A 17,946-nucleotide genomic window follows, 5' to 3' on the forward strand; every position below is an offset into this window, starting at 1 on the left:
TGCCTCTAGTGTGTCTGTATCGTCGCCATAGATTGGATGCTTTAGTTGCATAATGACTTAATGTTGGTCAGCATAATAGGGCACCTAATAGCGAGCAACACTAAAAATATACAGGCACAAATTGCTCTTTTTAAAACTCATGCTATTTTCTGTGTATTTTAATCAAGGGGCTCAATGTAATTTATCCCTGATACAATACGTTTGAAGCTGCTGTGACTCTGAAGCAGACAAACTGGTGAGGAGCAGAGTCTTGCACGGCAGCACTGACATGGCTAAATATTGTAAATTGTGTGTGAGGTGAGCGGATGTTGCCTGTTGTGTCAAAGTTAAATGTCAAACCACACTCTAATACACACGCTCACTCACACATACGCTACCAGGACCACCTGACAGGACATGTAAAAACTCAAAAGTACACACAGGCACACACACACACATATATATAGAAACGTGCAAACACACAGGCTGTCTCCCACACTCTTTCTCAAGTCGGTACATGCCCACCCCTCAGCCCTCATTCCACAGAGATACAGGAAGTCAAAGGGTGACCCATTTCTACTAGAGCTTTTACTTTGTTTGGCGTCTGTACAGATGCCACTGAGCGTAATGGAAACATGCTGCTTGCGTAGAGGCAAGGTGACATTTCACACTGACCTCAACGGCTTACACTACACAAATCTGCAATGAGCAGTCCAGTGAATTTAGCAGATCTGCTGAGCCTGTACTGTAAGCACAAACACAATTACTCGCTCTGTAAAGTTTATTTAGATTTATTGGCAGATGTCAGCTCTGAGTGATTATAGATGTTCATCATTACAGACAGAAGAATAAAGACTATATGAGCACAATAGCAAATATACATTAAAAACAACACAAAGGCAAACCAGCTGCCTTTTTTTCTTTCACAACAACAGGTCAGTGTTAACTCGAATCAACGTAATGCTTACTGCTGGTGTAGACTTGGTCCCTTCCCTTTCAATTTTATGCAGCCGAAAGGCATCATGATTACCATAATAAGCACACACAATACTTCATCCAAAAAAAGAACATTTCACTACTTCAAAAGTTCAAAATCAACCTGCAGCAACACATCATTTTCTGTCTAACAACAAAACAAAAAAAGAAGTAGCTTTAAAGCGCTCTCATACTATTTGATTATTTGGAATTCATTTAAAGTAATAAAAAGCAAACTTTAAAAGGGCATTTATGTGTTGTTGCTTTTTTTTAAAGTGGCATTTATACATATTTCTTTTGTTCAAGGCTCTTTTCTAAAAGTACGACATGATGATGAGATGCTAAGTATGAGGCTAAATGATGCCCCCGCAGCAGCCTACATGCTGGTTAACTGTGCAGCTTTGTACTGCTTTCAGGAGCGGGTTGCTGGTTAGCATGCTCTGTCAGAAACACTGATTTATGTGCATATTTTTCTAGCTATGATACCAGTTATAGGTTCCAAAACATCTAAACAAAAGACCAGAAGTGTGAAAGTGAAAGCTACATTAACCGATTAGCATGTAAACAGGAAAGCTTCTCTACTTTTATAGCAACAGCTGATTAAATGACTATATATGTTATATAAAACTGGCCTTTGTTATAGTTTACTGGCAAAGAATTATCACTGGAGTTCCCCTTAGCTCTATGTAGCTTTTCTTTCTTTATTAATGTTCCTTAATGCAAAAAAGCTCAGATCAGCTTGCTGAATGTGAGCTTTCCAACAAAAATACATTCACCACTAGCATTCAGCAGCTACACAGCTACATGTTTGATGAAAGGAAACGACAGAGAGAGTATTACGCTCACTTTCACCATGATTACACTGGGTGATTGCCGGCACACTTGCCATAAAGCTTTATAAAGTAACGCTTTGCTTCTGGAAGCAAGTCTAAGCACTCAGCAGCCATGCTGAAACAGATTCAGGCACTTATTTAGGCGCTTGTTATCAAAACTGCATGGAGATTTGCCATGTAGCCCGCTCGTGCTCAACATCTTTGTTGATATGTCAATTTTGCATTTTCTGTTGTGTCTGCAAAATAACTCGTACACGAAATAAATCATGTAGGCGATCGTAGAATTAGTTTCTTTGTCAGACTAGAAGTTACACTTTGTTTGTTGTGTAAACAGAAGAAGCTTTAATTGCCCGCACAGAAACTCTAATCTCAACTTTTCAGATGGATTTGTTGCTGAATGTTGCCTGCAGCTCTTTGAGTGTCAGGTAGCCGGTTTTACCGGGCTCCACGGGCATGGAGGAAGATCTGCACATGGCGCCAGGCACGAGCCAGGCTGAAGAGCTATCATCGCTAGCAGCTGTCATGGGTGCATCCTCCTGATGGCTGTCAGAGGACATCTGTGGTTCGACAAGGAGGCTGGGAGGTGTTGGAGGAGAGATGGCGGGGCATGTGTGTGGAGGAAAGCGTACAGGAAGGATGAGGAAAGGAATGTTGTGATCATCCAAGAGAAATTGCCCTCCTCCTTCCATGTACCTTTCTTCCTCATTGTCAGCTTCAAGTTCGATTCCGAAGCCTGAGTCTGGGCTGTGCGGCTCCCTCTTCAAACTCTCGTAGGTTGGAAAACCCCAGAGCGAAGGGCAGAGGGACGGGTGAAAATCGTCGTGGTAGGTAAAGTAGGCCGGGGTGGGGTCAATGCAAGCCAACCCACCAGAGGAGCTGGAGTTGAAATAGCTCCGGTTAGAGAAGACAGACGAAGAGGCGGAATTGTTGACGATGCCACTGGTGCCTGAGTTCTGGGAGTGAATCAGGGCGCTGGTGGAGCTGGAGGAGGGAGAGGTGGATGGGACTACATCAAAGTCCTCACACACCTCCACGGGGGAGATTTGGTCGATGGGCTGTACTGTGAAGAACGACTCTGAAACTGAGAGCGGATTCAGCCATTTCTGGGGGGGAAAAACACTCAGACTATAATATTCACCCAAAGAATCACAACAGTATCAGAATGTGTGTGTGTGCATCACACTTCGCATGAACTGAAAGTTGAATTAGCACTTTGCATAGTAAGGACAGGTTTCAAGAGCTTAAGTGCATCTTTAGAATATTTTGCTTGAACAATGATCAAAACCACAGAGCAGGAGGGATCAGGAAATCTTATCTTTTGCTCCCACTGATGCAGCCATTAACATCTGTTCTAATTTCCCCCTCAAATTGTTTGAATTTCACATTTACATTAAGTTTTCATGACTGATGCAGAAATTAGGCTGTCCAATTAACAAAAAGGCCTCAAACCAATTGTAATCCAAGCTTCTTGGTACCTGCACTCACTGCTCTAATAATAAAAATGCTGTTCTCATTTTGTTCAGTTTGAGAACAACTGTTAGAAATGTCTCATTCTTAATGATCCGTATGCATCAATGATTATTTTATGAAATATGGTGATTTTTGGATGCTCAGGCTCACATTTATTCCAATGCTATATGTATTTATGAAGGTGAATACTTTGCTCAGTAGAAGTTTGTGTGAGATTTTGAATGCAGGACTTAAGTTGTGCGTATGTTTATGTGATGAAATGACTCGTTTTTTCCCATAAAAAGATGTCAGCGCTCTTTTGGGATACTGGCCTTACAGTTTGTGTGATGTAGCCCAGAGTGAAGACGTCCAGTGACAGTTTAACCGGTTGAATCTTGGGGAATGTGCCAGAAATCAGAAAACTAGAACTTTACAAACTATTTCAGGTGTGGCAGGTATCCAAACCCATCGCCACAGACAACCGTGCGGTTCACGTCTTTCTCCCTTTGTTGTGGGCTGTGGGAATCGGAGCCTTTGATGAAGAGCTAACTTTATGACATTTTATCATTTTAACCAAACTTCATTGTCTTCATTTAATAAACATTACTGAGAAGTAAAGGCAGGTCAGAAACTAACACCATGGCCTTTACATTATATGCTTATATGTTGTTTTGATCCACGTCTAAAGTGAACAAATTCAGCCAGCGAACAGCATCTCACACTTAAGAAGTTACAGGTGCCATGAATACCACATAATATACTAAAAAAAGTTGTGTTGTTGTGTGTTGACACTTATGCAGTGAAGCGGTCTGTGTTGCTTGTGGCTGGATATTTTGGTAAATGGATTCTTAGCTGAGAACATTTATTATTTTTACCTTTAGGTTTCCTTCGTGGACAGAGTGCAGCGACTGGAAATACTTTGAAGGGTTCGGTACTGCCTTCCCTTCGGGCAGCCTGAAACAACATGGGGTTGAGCGCATATATCAGATATACTGAGTGTGTAGATATACACACACATACATGCAAACATATGCGCACTGCGATAACAGCCAAAGCCACAGTTCACTCACCCCCTGGTGTTGCAACTTTTGTAAACGCCCAGCACAACAACAATAATCAAACAGACGGTGCCGAACAGTCCCATCTTCACCAGTGAAGACAGACTAATTCCCCCTGAAACAGAGAGCAGACACTGTAAAATGCACGTATTCAGTCGATCTTTACTTTTGTTGCCCAGACAACGAAGCAGAATGGATGCATCATTTCTTCCAGCTGCACTCATTCCCAATGAAAAATTTGAACTGTGAGGCTTTTAAGACTGACAAGAGATAAGTACAGTTTTCACCCAACCCACCATTAAATACGCTGTTTGTGTTGTTACCAAGGTTGTCCGATGAATTCACTTTCCAGGATGATGCTGGACTCCATTGGCTCCAGTGGCTGTTATCATAGCTAACAGGTTTGACTCTCACTCTGACGTCCCCATGCCCCTTTAGCTGAGACAGAGGTAATCTCAGCTCTCTTTTTTCTGTGTGGAAAACATTGGCCTCCTGAAAAATAGAAAATTCAAGACAGTGTCAAAATAAGGGTGTGTCTCCAAAGAATTTTACTTTAACTGAAAGTAAAATCAGTTATGAGGTATTTGTATAATTCTAACCAGCTTAAAAATCTGTATTTGGTACGACCACCTTTATTCTTCAACACAGTCTGATCTCTCTTAGGCAGCTTTCTTGTCATTTCTTTAAACAGTCTTCAGAAATAGTCCTCCGGGATTCTTAAAGGACATTCAAAGCTCTACTTTGGATGTTTGCTGCCTTTAACTCTGTTCTCTGTCAGGATGATCCCACACTGCTTCAATAACGTTGAGGTCCGAGCTCTGGAGAGGCCAATCCATGACTGATGTTCCAATGTGTGTTTTTTCTATGCTTTTACTGCATCGGCAGTGTGTTTGGGATCATTGTCATGCTGAAAAATCAATCAGACACTTTCCAGGTGGTATTTGATGGTGAATCAAACTCTGATGGTGGTTTTCTTTGTTGATAATTCAGTTTGACAAGATCTCCAACACCACGGGCTGAAAAGCAGCCCTAATCCATGACAGAGCCTCCTCTGTGTTTTACAGATCACCTCCAACATACATCCTTTTTGATTCAAAAAATTTCAAATTTTCTCCCTTTTTCCTTTTGTTAAGAATGTCTTCATCTACTGCAGATAGTATTTAGGCCTGCCAACTTCCTCTTTTGTCCTTTACTTTTCCACATTTATCAGTTTTTTAAGCGTATGGCTTTTTGGAGTCTTTGGTTTTATTCTTGTCCTACTGTATTATCTGATGTGTTTTTGTAACAGGCTGCTGAGAACGTGCCAAGTTGTCTGTTATGTCAAATTCATCTGAAGATGATCAAGTACAAGAACTGGACTAAAAATGAATGAAGAAGCAGCAGATGTCCAAAGCAAAAGCCTAATAATTTTGAGAAAGCCTGGGAAACTTTGCTCAAGTCCTCTTTAACCCTGTAAGACCCAACCCATCCAAAAAATAGCCAGAAAATGTTTTTGGAACTGAGATGTTTGATAATCCTTATAACGAAATCTATAAAACATTTTTTACTGTATCATTTTGTTTAAGATATATTTTTATTATATATTTATTATGTAGTTTTTGTATCGCATTTGATACATTGGGCATTTTTAGCAACTTTTTGTTAACAACAAGTTTTGTCCATAACATTTTGAAAATTATGGCAACTATTGATCATGTTCATGAGATAGAGATCTCAGAAACTGATGAACATGTAGCAAATATGATACAAATGGCATTATAGGGTTAAATATGGAAAAAAAGTCCGTCATTGGATGCCATGAGGTACTTTTGCACAGCCCTGCACATGCTTTATTGGTTTACTCAGTAATTTGTGGAAAAACTCTGTGACTGCATGTATGTAGATGCTCACCTTCCATTCTTGGTCACTGGTTTTGGCCTGGATTTGGAATTTAAAGGGTGACAAGTATATTGTGATTTTTTCGCCTGGGCTCCACGTTATGTAGAGGTCTGTGCCGTTGATGCTGACATTGGGAGCACTTGGAGGATTCATTATAACTGCATACATAGACGCACAAACAAGGCAGGTTATTAAATGTTGGTAATTGCTGCAGTTATTAATCCATCATAGTAACTTATTCCAACTGTGCGGTGTATCAACAGCAATTTGAATAGAAGTCAGAGCTACTCACTGCAATCTTCTAGGCGATAGTTTTTGAGGGTCTCCACTAACACTCCATTACAATTCACACTAAAGTTCAGTCTTTTAAAAGGATTTAAAATCTGGAAGAAAGCAATAAACCATTAAACAATGAGGATAGAACTTGTGTGAGTAATCCAATTTGCCATGTCTGCATGTGTCCGATACTTACTTTGTTTTCAAAGACAATACTGCAGCCAAACAGAGAGTTCTCATGTTGTTTAAGCTTGCATTTTTGGCTAGATGAGAAAAGGACAAAAAAGGGGCAAAATCTTCACTTAGCACTGACGTTTTGTAGCCAAACTGTGACCCATGATGTTTCTTTTTGTAAAATGAAAAGCTTTGTCCCCCAACTAATCCACACAGTTTTCCGTATGTGAGAAATATCTTACGTATACGGGGCAGGATGGCCCTGTATCCAGGTTTTCATCACAGCCGAAAGCCAACAGTCTGCACCGGGACCCACGGCAGAGCTGTTCAGCGTGCAGCTGACATTGTTGTAAAAGTCATTTGCACAGGAAAGTCCTTGAGTAACAAAGACACAACAGAAAACAGGAGTTGGGATAGTGTTGCTTTATCAGTATCATGAGACTTTACATTCAGATTAGACTGAACTCTGTGTGCACTCAAATTGCAGATATACACTCATACCATGTGAGATTCTGTGGGAGTGGGCCGCATGCACTGAAATGATAACTATCAGGAGGTGTGAGCACAGCAGCACCCCCATCGCCGCGAATGTGGTATGACTGTAGGCAGAGAAGAGCGGTCATGCACTGTGCATTATAAGGCCGAGAGGAATAAAAAGTTGTAAATACATCAGCTTAGACCTGGAAGTCAGTTAAATATAATCACCTAAAACTTCTAGGAAGTGCTGCATTCACAGCTCGAAAAGCTGTAGCAATATATCAACTGTGTTTTACAGTAAGGACCTCCTCTAAGCCATACTGTTAATGCAGGCAACACCTTATTTAGTTTACAGTAGCTGACTTCATACTTTGCAGTGTGTGTGGCTTTATGCTAATGAAACAAATGAGAGAAAATGAACAAACAAGTCTAAAAAAACCTCGGGGGAACATTATGTGACCTGAAAGAGATTAATCTTCCCGTCACGCTGACTCCAAAAACTCACTAAAACTATCCAATACAGAAAAAAATCATCATCTCCAAGCTGAAAGACAAACTTGGATTTGTGTGTATGTACTTTACAGTTATTACATCAGCAAATTATTGTTTTTATTAATTAACATAGTAATTTTTCCTCCTCCCCTTAAACAGGACTAATAAAAAAATGATTGAAGAAGTAATTCATTACCTCATGAGTCTTGGTAACAGGTGGTCAGGAAACACATTGCTGCTTCCTCTTTTGGACTGACGAGACGATTTCCTTCTGTTCCTTTCTATTTGAACATCGCCGTCTTTTCTGGTGCTGTCGTTCTGTCACTCACAGTCATCCCTCTGCCTCCTCCTCCTCACCCCTCCCTCTTCTCTTAAGTGCCCAGTGATATTTTCCACTTGAAACCACAGCTTACAGGGGGCTTACAGGAAGCTTCGTGCAGCGGTGAGTGATAATGAGAGACGATGGGCCGGGGTGGAGAGTGAGATGATGATGGTGGTGGTGGGGGCGGTGGGGGCTTGGCTTGTTGTACAACACCTCCTTCTGCTCGCCACCAGCTGCAACTGCTACCTGAGGCCCCGTTGCCTTGTTTAAGGTAATAATAATTGTACCGAAAACAAGAAATCCAACCACATCCTGTTTCAATCACAATTGTAAAGTGGGTTGTATAAAGAGAAACTCGCAAATTGCTCTATGAAGTGGTTTATGTCAATGAAACTCATCTTAAAAAGGACATTCAAAGGATTATATAGGCTAAAGCTACCCGATTTAGAATCGTGGGGTTATTTTAAATGCAAACGCGAGAAGCTGTGCATGAAAACCACTGCTGTTACAGCCGCAACCGCTGCAGACACATACTGAAGTACTTCCAAAGAGACAGAGAGTAAAGGAGGTTGAAAGTTAAAGCAGCAGACAGCTCTTCAGTCAGTGGCCACCAGGCATTTCTGTAGTCAAAGGCCACCTGTTATTCCGTCTCACTGTGTCAAATGTTAACCCTTACAGTGAGGGCTATATGGCAGTTATTAATGGTGATATGGTGATATTTTTGATTTTAGAGTGACATAGGAAGGAAATATAACATCAAAATGACGAGCTGGAAGGGCATCACTTGTTATAGAAACCTCAAAAGGTTGTCACAAGAAAAGTGACCATAAGAAACCTGAATTTGTCTTTGGTCATTTTGCCAGTAAAATCCGAAATATATAAAAATTGTACCAAACAAGCTAAACGTGATAGGTAAAGTTGAAAAAAAGAAAAGAAACAGAGAATCCCCCTGTTAAACAATACACACAAACTTGTAGGTTTGTAGGTTGCGAGAACAGTGATTGTGCAAACCAAATCAGTGAGATCAATTTAAGTTTGCAGAACGTTTTTGTTCATCTTTGTCTTAAAGGTCACTGGAGGCCATTGTGTAACGTGCCTTTATACTAAACATATAGGCCTACAAACCACACGCACAAAAAAACTTTCATGCACAACATTACAACTGTTGCGACACAGTGCTTTTGAACTCAGCTATACTTTGTCTGCCTGAGTGGGCTTAGGCCTGCAGTAGTAGGCCAGAGGGTGATGGCGTGATGCAGCCGCCACGGGTTCCTGCAGTTACTTAGGTGTCGGCATCAGTTAGACCCAGCGAGACGAGAGCAGGGGAGGGTTTAAATGTGCAAAGCAGCTGAAGGGGGGGGTTGGTGAGCATATACGACACTCACTGAAAGGTCAAAGTCCGCTGTGCCTGTGGCAGGAAGTCGTCGAGAAGACCATAGAGATGTTTGTGCTCGGAAGGCAACAAAATCATCATACCACAACCATAGTGGGGAAATGTTCAGTGGCGAGAAGGTGAGAAGAATAACAAGGGAGGGTATACTCATAATACAAACCCTACAGCTCTATAAAACAAAGCACAGTGCTGCTCTTGAAAACTACTGGGTAACACTTAGACTGTTTCAAGATTAGTTCACCTAACTGACGGAAATACATCATTTATTGACTCATCTGTACTTATGACCTTTACAATTTTCATCCAAAATGATTTAACCATACATTCAGGGGCGTAATTTCCAGGGGGGTTAGCGGGGTTATGACCCCTCCAAAAATCAGACCCAACTAATATAACCCCCCCAATAAAATTATGAATTATCTTGCATAAATAGGCTGTTGATTTTCTTTACTTATTTCAGGTATTACCAGCAAAATAGTTGCATCTTTAATCATCTTGGAATTTACCCAGATTTATTTATTTATTTAGTCAGAGATATTGACCCCCCCAATGTTCAGCACAAAGTTACGCAGATGCATACATTCATATACAGCATTATTGTACATGCTTTAACAGAGCTAAACTCACCAGTTAACCTAACTGGTGGGCTGTGGGAGAAATATGGGATATTTTTGGGACAGGGAAAAAATGCAGGGTCCATGCAAAACAGTCCCAACTAACAGATGGTAAATGTGCTGCAGCGTTATTCAAGTTTTGGACTATCGACTTCGCTGATGAACAACAACAGCGTGTGGAGCCAAAGACTAGATAAGTTGCAAATGTTCAAAACAAATGTGGTAGATAGCATGAGTGCCATCTTATCAGTATTTTCATCAAGTGAACAACCCAATGTGTTGGGCCAAAGATAGCATAATCCTGTCAGAATTCATGCACTACACATGTATATGGTGTATATATGTGTAGTTTCCATATATATAAGTATATACAAATATATGTGTGTGTATATACACAAAATTGATATGCAACTTAAAATAAAGAGAGAAAAAACAAACCTTAAAACATGTTAGCTTGCTGTGATAAACCAAAGCTAGAAGCTAGCAATGCTGGATTCTCTGTAAAAGGGAACGTGGCACCACAACACGGAACTACACACTGAAAGCATGAACCACTGGACTTTTAATTCATTATAGTGAACTGATGACATTTTGTATCTGCATTAAACTTCTGCAAAAACGTCAAATCAGCTTCACACAGGCATCATAACAGATGAGCTCAGACATGAAAGCTGTACTATCTGCTGATCAGTGCACACTTAACACATTGAGCTAGAGCTGAATTTGACAGTTTATGCATTGTCTAGTCAGCATATGCAACTTCAAAGAGACCCCTCCACCTCCTATCTTTGTGTAGTAAAGGATAGATCAGATTGCTACTACAGATACTTATTATATAGGTCTGGGTTGACAGGAGAGGCAGGAGGTTGTGACAAAAACACAAGTTTCAGTGGTTTCTGTCGAAACCACCTCCATTCTACTGCCTTTACACATCACACAAAGAGACAAATAACCGCTTTAGCTACTACTGCCATTTACAGACCTAGTTCTCCAAGTTGTAATATGAATTGGGACTGCATTTTATAAAAGCGCTTATTTTATTCATTCATTTTTGTTACACAAATCATATTGCTTTTGTTCTGCAAACTAAAAAACTTATGCTAATTAAACCAGATATTACAGAACTTCCCCTGAATAACCAGCAAGCTTTTATTTCGAGCGCAATATTTATCTCTGTTATGTGCATGCTGAAAGTGCAAGCAACACCATCTCCAAAGTAACCTACAGTGAGTCATAAGACTGGCGTGTGTGTTGTGGTATCAGAGTAGGAAACGGGACCTCGTTTTGCAGTGCCCTTTTTTTTCTCATTTTCATCACATGCTTGGTGAGCTGCAGTTTCTTTCTGTTATACAGACAAAACAAACGATATATTAAAAATAGAAAATAGTGTAATAGTACACCAAAAATTAGAAAATTAAGGTCAAATAAATATATGTAAACCGACAAAGTAGAACAGGAAGAGAATGTCTCTACCGACTTCATCTGTCTTGTGACGCTACCACAGATGTGGTCTGCCAATCAGAGGGCAGTAGCGAGGAGTTACTATGATACAAGGACAGAATATTTTGTGTAACATAATTAATAGAAAATCTGACTCAGACAGTCATTTGGAGCTGTCAGTATTTTAAGTGTATGAGTAATTGGTGACTTGAATCGAAGACACTCTGGTTGCAGGTGGTAGCATAAAAATATTTTCAATAATAATGTATTATTATGATTATAAATGATAATTATAGGTGCCTTTCAACACACTCAAGGACATTTTACAAGCAATTAAATACCAAACTCACAGTATTCATAAAGTAACAACAATACAGCATCAAACAGAATAAGCGAGCTTTAAAGGCTTGCTTTTAAAGCCAATATTGTAAATGTGGTGCAGGACATGCCACTCAGCTGTAAAGGCCACAGTGGTCAGGTAAGAGGGTGGTATAATCTCAGCATACGGGAAATACGAGCACCACTGTGCAGAAGATCACAGAGATAGGAAGGTGTGAGGTTACAGAGAGATTAAGTAAGAAGCAGAAACTTAAAATTAATGTAACATTTATCAGACATATGGTCGATGGAAGAGGGTCTGGTAACACAAGCAGCCACATACTTTGAACCAGTTTTTTGTGCGGTAACCCAGAGAGGATAGAATTATATTAATCAAGTAATGCAGAGCATAAGTGAGAATAGCGGCACTGTCGTGAATGGGTAATTAATATTATGTAAGTGGAGATATGAAGATTATTGATGCGTGGTTCATTGAAGGAGGAAAGAGGAAGGAGAGACTAGAGAAGTCAGTGCACAGAGAGAATTTATCACATATATCCTATCAAAAGAACCTCTATTTCGTCACTGTTAATTTGACAACCACGATTTAATCTTCCGTAAACATTCAGTAAGAGAATAAGGCGGGAAAGTGGAACTAGGCTTAGTGGAGAGATAGAGCTGTATGTCATCAGCATAAGAATGAAAAAATATGACAAGTTACCTAAAACTGTGGCCTAAAGGTAAAAGAAATGATAAATATAAGGGGGACCAAGGCAGAGCCCTGGGTAACACCACTAAAAACTAGTCATGTGGAATCTTATGACATGGATATAATTTGTGGTCGAAATGATTGAAGGTGAAATCGCAGTTTAGCAGCCCCACAAGCAGAAAGCCATTAAGGATATTAACTAACTTAAAAAATATTTGTGTTCCATCAACGTCTATCTAACGCTTGAGGACTGAAAAAATATCAACTGGTAGGTTGTTGAATTTGGAAATTCAGGTATATATATCCTACACCTAAAGAGATTTAGTTCATTCCATTGAAATGTTGGATTTTGGCATGTCAAGATATTAAGATATCAAGATAACAGTATTTGGAAGAGAACTTGGAGAGAAGCAGAAGCAATACATTTGTGTGAAAAGTGGAGTGAATTAAATCCGTAAATTAATTTCTGCTCGCAAACATTAGCAAGAAAAAGAGAAATAATGTTATTTCACCGTGTTCTTCTGTCTAGGTCTGGTGAACAGATCAAAGTGAAGGAAATTCAAAGGACTTTTTTCCACCACTGTCGTCAGCACAAACTGCTAACACTAAACAAACCTTGGAGTTAAACCTCAATTGAGAAAGACTGCACTCTTCTGCTAATGTGTTGGGGTTTTTTTTCCTAAATGCTGGTCAAACATTAACATGGATACAGGAAAACAAATGAGTCATAAGCAAGTGTGCCAGGCAGTTCGGTCCGTTGCACATTGCAGTGGACATGACTACTCTGATATTCATACATTGGTGTGAAAAAGTACCACCTTACTGCTTCCACAGGAATTAAGAGGGTGAGTAGCAGCCAGACGCTGTTAATCAAATATACTTGATTAGCAGCAATCATCAGCAAGCGGAGTGCCTCTATAAAAGCAGAGGTTTCGACAGTTTGCTGTTCTGGAGCATTCAGGTGTGTTAACAGGGTGAATGTCATGCCCCCGTGTTGGTCATCATAATAATGCTGATCCAGGATCAACATTGCAACTGACCAATCATGTTGGCTTTGCAATGTGTGGCAGGGTCTCGTCCCTGACCCGGAGTAAGTCTGCTAATTAGCTAATGTCTTGGCTAACGTTAACAGCTTACACAGTGTCCTTGGTCAGTTTCTCCTGGACCAACATTGTTATGATGTGGAAACAACACCATCACCATCACGGGGATATCCAACCATGTTGACACAATGCATAGAAGGAAAGACATCGGCCATGATTATAGAGAAGCAACTCTACAGGCCTCAATTAGTACGTTAAGATTTAAAGTTCATGAAAGCACAATTAGAAAAAGGCGAAACAAGCATAGTGTTTGTTTGGAAGAGTTGCATAGAGAAAACCTGTTCTCTCTAAAAAGTATATGGGAGCATGACTTAGCTTTGCAAATTTGCGTCTGAAATAACCACATTAGTTCTGGAACAATGTCCTTTGGACAGATGAGGCAAAAGTGGAAATATTTGGCCATAATGCAGAGCGCTATGTTTGGAGAAAACCAAACCCAGCATATCAGCACAAACACTTCATATTAATTCCCACTGCACTATCCATCCATCCATCCATCCATTTTCTTCCGCTTATCCGGGGCCGGGTCGCGGGGGCAGCAGCCCAAGCAGAGAAGCCCAAACCTCCCTCTCCCCAGCCACCTCCTCCAGCTTATCCAGGGGAACACCAAGGCGTTCCTAGGCCAGCCGAGAGATATAATCTCTCCAACGTGTCCTGGGTCTGCCCCGGGGCCTCCTACCGGTGGGACATGCCCGGAAATCCTCGCCCAGGGGGCATCCTTTTCAGATGCCCAAACCACCTCAACTGGCTCCTTTCGATGTGGAGGAGCAGCAGCTCTACTCTGAGCCCCTACCAGATGGCTGAACTTCTCACCCTATCTCTAAGGGAGAGGCCAGCCACCCTTCGGAGGAAGCCCATTTCCGCCGCTTGTATTCGCGTTCTCGTTCTTTCAGTCACTACCCACAGCTCGTGGCCATAGGTGAGGGTAGGGGCGTAGACCGACCGGTAAATTGAGAGCTTCACGTTTACACTCAGCTCCCTCTTCACCACAACAGACCGGTACAGCGTCCGCATCACTGCAGCCGCTGCACCAATCCGTCTGTCGATCTCCCGCTCCCTTCTCCCATCACTCGTGAACAAGACCCCGAGATACTTAAACTCCTCCACTTGGGGCAGGGTCTCGTCCCTGACCCGGAGTGGGCACTCCACCCTTTTCCGCCTGAGGACCATGGCGTCAGATTTGGAGGTGCTGACTCTCATTTCCACTGCTTCACACTTGGCTGCGAACCGTTCCAAGGCGAGCTGGAGGCCATCACCTGATGAAGCGTGCATACCACTGTATTCTAATAGTTCAACCGTGAGGCCATCTGTCTGACAGCCAGCTTGGTTCAGACTGGCTCAAGGTACAGGACAATCATCCCCAACACAACAGAAAATCTACAATGAAAGAGAAAAACAAAAAAGGATTAAAAAGGTGTGGTTGGTCGTTAAAAGAGCTGCGCATAAACAAATGCCCGCATACCTCAATGAAGTGAAGCAACACTCAGCCAAAATTCCACAGCAACAATGCGGGAAACTGATAAAGTCACAAAGAAAACGATAACTGCAAATTATTGCAACTAAAGGTGGTTCTACAAGCTATTGAAACATGCTGTTTATTTAGAATAGAAGAATAGAATAGAATAATCCTTTAATTGTCCCACAAGGGGAAATTTGGTTGTATCAGCAGCAAAAAAAACACGCATATACAAACAGAACAGGACACACAGAACCGAAGCACAATTTTTACATATTTACATCATGGACAATAGTTACCAGAGCAGAGTACAGTACAGTTGTTTAAATTAGCGTACACATAGTGTGCAAACATAGCAGAATACTGAAAGATGTTTAAATAGTTAAGAATATTTAGAATAATTAGAAAAGTGCAGATTGTTTATTGTACCCGTGCATTAAAAAGTAAACATGTAACTTTCAATAAGTTAGTGTATATATAAGCTGAGAAAAGTAATGTGCAGTTATAACAGTAAAAGTTGTTACAGCGCTGATGTAAACATCTGTGTTTGTTGGGAGCAGTTCTGATTGTACAGTCTGACAGCTGCAGGGAGGAAGGACCTGCGGAAACGCTCCTTCATGCATCTAGGATGCAGCAGTCTGTCACTGAAGCAGCTCTGCAGTTCAGCAACGTTTACATGCATGGGGTGGGAGACTCTGTCCATCAGAGATGTTATTTTGGCCAGAGTCCTTCTGTCTCCCACCACCTGCACTGGGTCCAGGGTGCATCCCAGAACAGAGCTGGCCTTCCTGATGAGTTTGTCCAACCTCTTCCTCTCAGCTGCCGATAAACCGCTGCTCCAACATACCACACTGTAAAAAATGACAGATGCCACCACAGAGTCATAGAAGGTCTTTAAAAGCGCTCCCTGGACTCCAAATGACCTCAGCCGCCTCAGCAGGTAGAGTCTGCTCTGACCCTTCCTGTAAAGAGCATCAGTGTTGTGGCTCCAGTCCAGTTTATTATTCAGGTGAACACCCAGGTACCTATAAGAGTCCACTATCTCAATGTCCACTCCCTGGATGTTCACCGGTGTCAGTGTGGTGGGTCTGCGTCTCCGGAAGTCCACCACCAACTCCTTGGTTTTCCCGGCGTTGATCAGCAGGTGGTTCTGCTGACACCAGTCCACAAAGTCCAGAGTCCACTGTCTGTACTCTGAGTCGTCCTCACCTGTGATGAGGCCGACTATGGCAGAGTCGTCAGAGAACTTCTGTAGGTGGCAGCGTGGGGAGTTGATGGAGAAGTCTGCAGTGTAGAGGGTGAAGAGGAACGGTGCCAGCACAGTTCCCTGTGGGGCCCCCGTACTGCAGACCAGCGTGTCAGAGACACAGCCCTGTGACCTCACATACTGTGGACGTTCTGTGAGGTAGTCCAGTATCCACTGGGACATGTGGTGGTCCACTCCTGATAGCTCCAGCTTGTCTCTCAGAAGTCGTGGCTGGATGGTGTTGAAAGCACTGGAGAAATCAAAGAACATGATCCTCACAGTGCTTCCAGGCTTCTCCAGGTGAGTCAGAGCTCGGTGCAGGAGGTAGATGATGGCGTCCTCCACCCCGATGCCAGGCTGGTAAGCAAACTGCAGCGGATCCAATGAAGACCTCACCAGGGAGCGCAGATGGTTTAGAACCAACCTCTCGAGGGTCTTCATCAGATGCGATGTCAGGGCTACCGGCCTGTAGCTGCTGAGGTCCTTGGGATGGGAGGTCTTTGGTACCGGTACCACACAGGAGGTCTTCCACAGCTGTGGTAGTTTCCCCAGTGACAGGCTCAGGTTGAACAGATAAACTAGGATGTCACACAGTTCATCTGCGCAGCATCTCAGGAGCCTGGAGCTTTAGTTTTAGACTCTAGTTATTTAGAGTCCTTTTAAAAATTTTAACCCTAACCTTATCTTTTGCATGACAGTATATTAAATATTCTGCAGGACAGCTAAGACAGATTACTTAAAATAATGCAAATGTCATGTTGGGATGTTGGTAGAAGTGGTGGTCAGTGTGACAGAAGCTGAGGATCTATTCATCCTCACAGGAAGGCCCAGTCTCTGTGCAGTTACCTGCCAAGTTAGAGTCATTTATACTTCAAAGGAGGCCGTTGATGAAACAGAAACATTTTAGAGACAAAATCCAAAGTTAACCACGTAACTGGCAGCAATGTGCTTAACATAAATTTAGCTCAGAGGTGAAAAGACCTCTGGTAGTTGAAAATTCATTTCAACCTCATGTGGTGACACAAGGTTGATCCTGGACAAATTTGGTGATGCAATAACAGCTTTCAACTTTCAACTGCCCTGACCTTATAGCACAGTGTGGTCAGAAGAAACAAACAAGAAAACAAAAAACCACTTTGCAACATTTTGATTCCTTTTTTGGTCAGATGAGATCATGTCGAGATAAAAAAGAAAGAAAAAAAAAACCCACAGCAGAGGGGAAGCAAAACAAAAGGTGTTATATTTCTTAAGAATATCATACAAGACATCAGAGGACATTACACCCTTCTGATGATAATAAGAAAGACAAGAAAAACATATTGGTCCGCAAAGGAATTGTGCTCCAGATTTACTTTGAACTGTAGTGGTAACGACCCTCGCTAGCAGCAATAAGCCCGGAGAACCAACGACACGGGCTGGAATCTGTTAAATCCCTTTAGGCACCTACTTTCAAATCTCCAAAGAACACCTTTGACTGACAACTAAAGCACTACGGCTCAGTTTTCCTGATCATTTTTCAGTGGACTGCATTTTTCTTTCAGCCTGTGATCGTTACAAGCTAATCCATGTCTGGGAAAATGGCTGCAAAGGTGTGCAAAGGCTCAAAGATCAGCCTCATACTGGATTTTTCCTTTATTTAAAGCCAGATTCATACAAAATAAAATACTAATGAGTAACAAGTTTCATAAATACAGAGACGATAAATAGCCAGACACCCCCGGTTCCCCGAAAAAAAGAGAGCTGTGCAAAACAAA

General features: G+C 41.7%; 1 protein-coding gene across 3 annotated transcripts; it reads right to left on the reverse strand.

Moving 5' to 3' along the window:
* Positions 1-746: 746 nt before the first annotated feature.
* il2rb (interleukin 2 receptor, beta) lies at positions 747-8,050 on the reverse strand. 3 transcript variants are annotated; one of them, XM_005468357.3, is made up of 10 exons: positions 7,788-8,050; positions 7,124-7,221; positions 6,865-6,997; positions 6,645-6,711; positions 6,465-6,555; positions 6,185-6,330; positions 4,618-4,786; positions 4,307-4,409; positions 4,112-4,190; positions 747-2,890 (listed from the first exon to the last, which is right to left on the reverse strand). In XM_005468357.3, exons 1-10 carry the CDS (start codon positions 7,790-7,792, stop codon positions 2,165-2,167), a joined length of 1,617 nt encoding a protein of 538 aa, XP_005468414.1. In that variant the 5' UTR covers positions 7,793-8,050; the 3' UTR covers positions 747-2,164. The 3 variants fall into 3 exon arrangements, with proteins under 3 accessions (XP_005468414.1, XP_005468413.1, XP_005468415.1); XM_005468356.3 differs by having other exon boundaries at positions 4,591-4,786; XM_005468358.3 differs by lacking the exon at positions 7,124-7,221 and having other exon boundaries at positions 4,591-4,786; positions 7,788-8,049.
* Between the last annotated feature and the right edge of the window lie 9,896 nt (positions 8,051-17,946).

This window comes from Oreochromis niloticus, linkage group LG4, assembly GCF_001858045.2.
Source record: "Oreochromis niloticus isolate F11D_XX linkage group LG4, O_niloticus_UMD_NMBU, whole genome shotgun sequence".
In the NCBI taxonomy this organism is placed as follows: domain Eukaryota; kingdom Metazoa; phylum Chordata; class Actinopteri; order Cichliformes; family Cichlidae; genus Oreochromis; species Oreochromis niloticus.

Excerpts from the sequence above, each read along its gene's own strand:
- il2rb (XM_005468356.3), bottom strand. Across the intron at positions 6,556-6,644 it reads GTATTGTCTTTGAAAACAAA|ATTTTAAATCCTTTTAAAAG; the intron begins GTAAGTATCGGA and ends GCTTTCTTCCAG. Across the intron at positions 4,191-4,306 it reads AAAAGTTGCAACACCAGGGG|GCTGCCCGAAGGGAAGGCAG; the intron begins GTGAGTGAACTG and ends ATGTTGTTTCAG.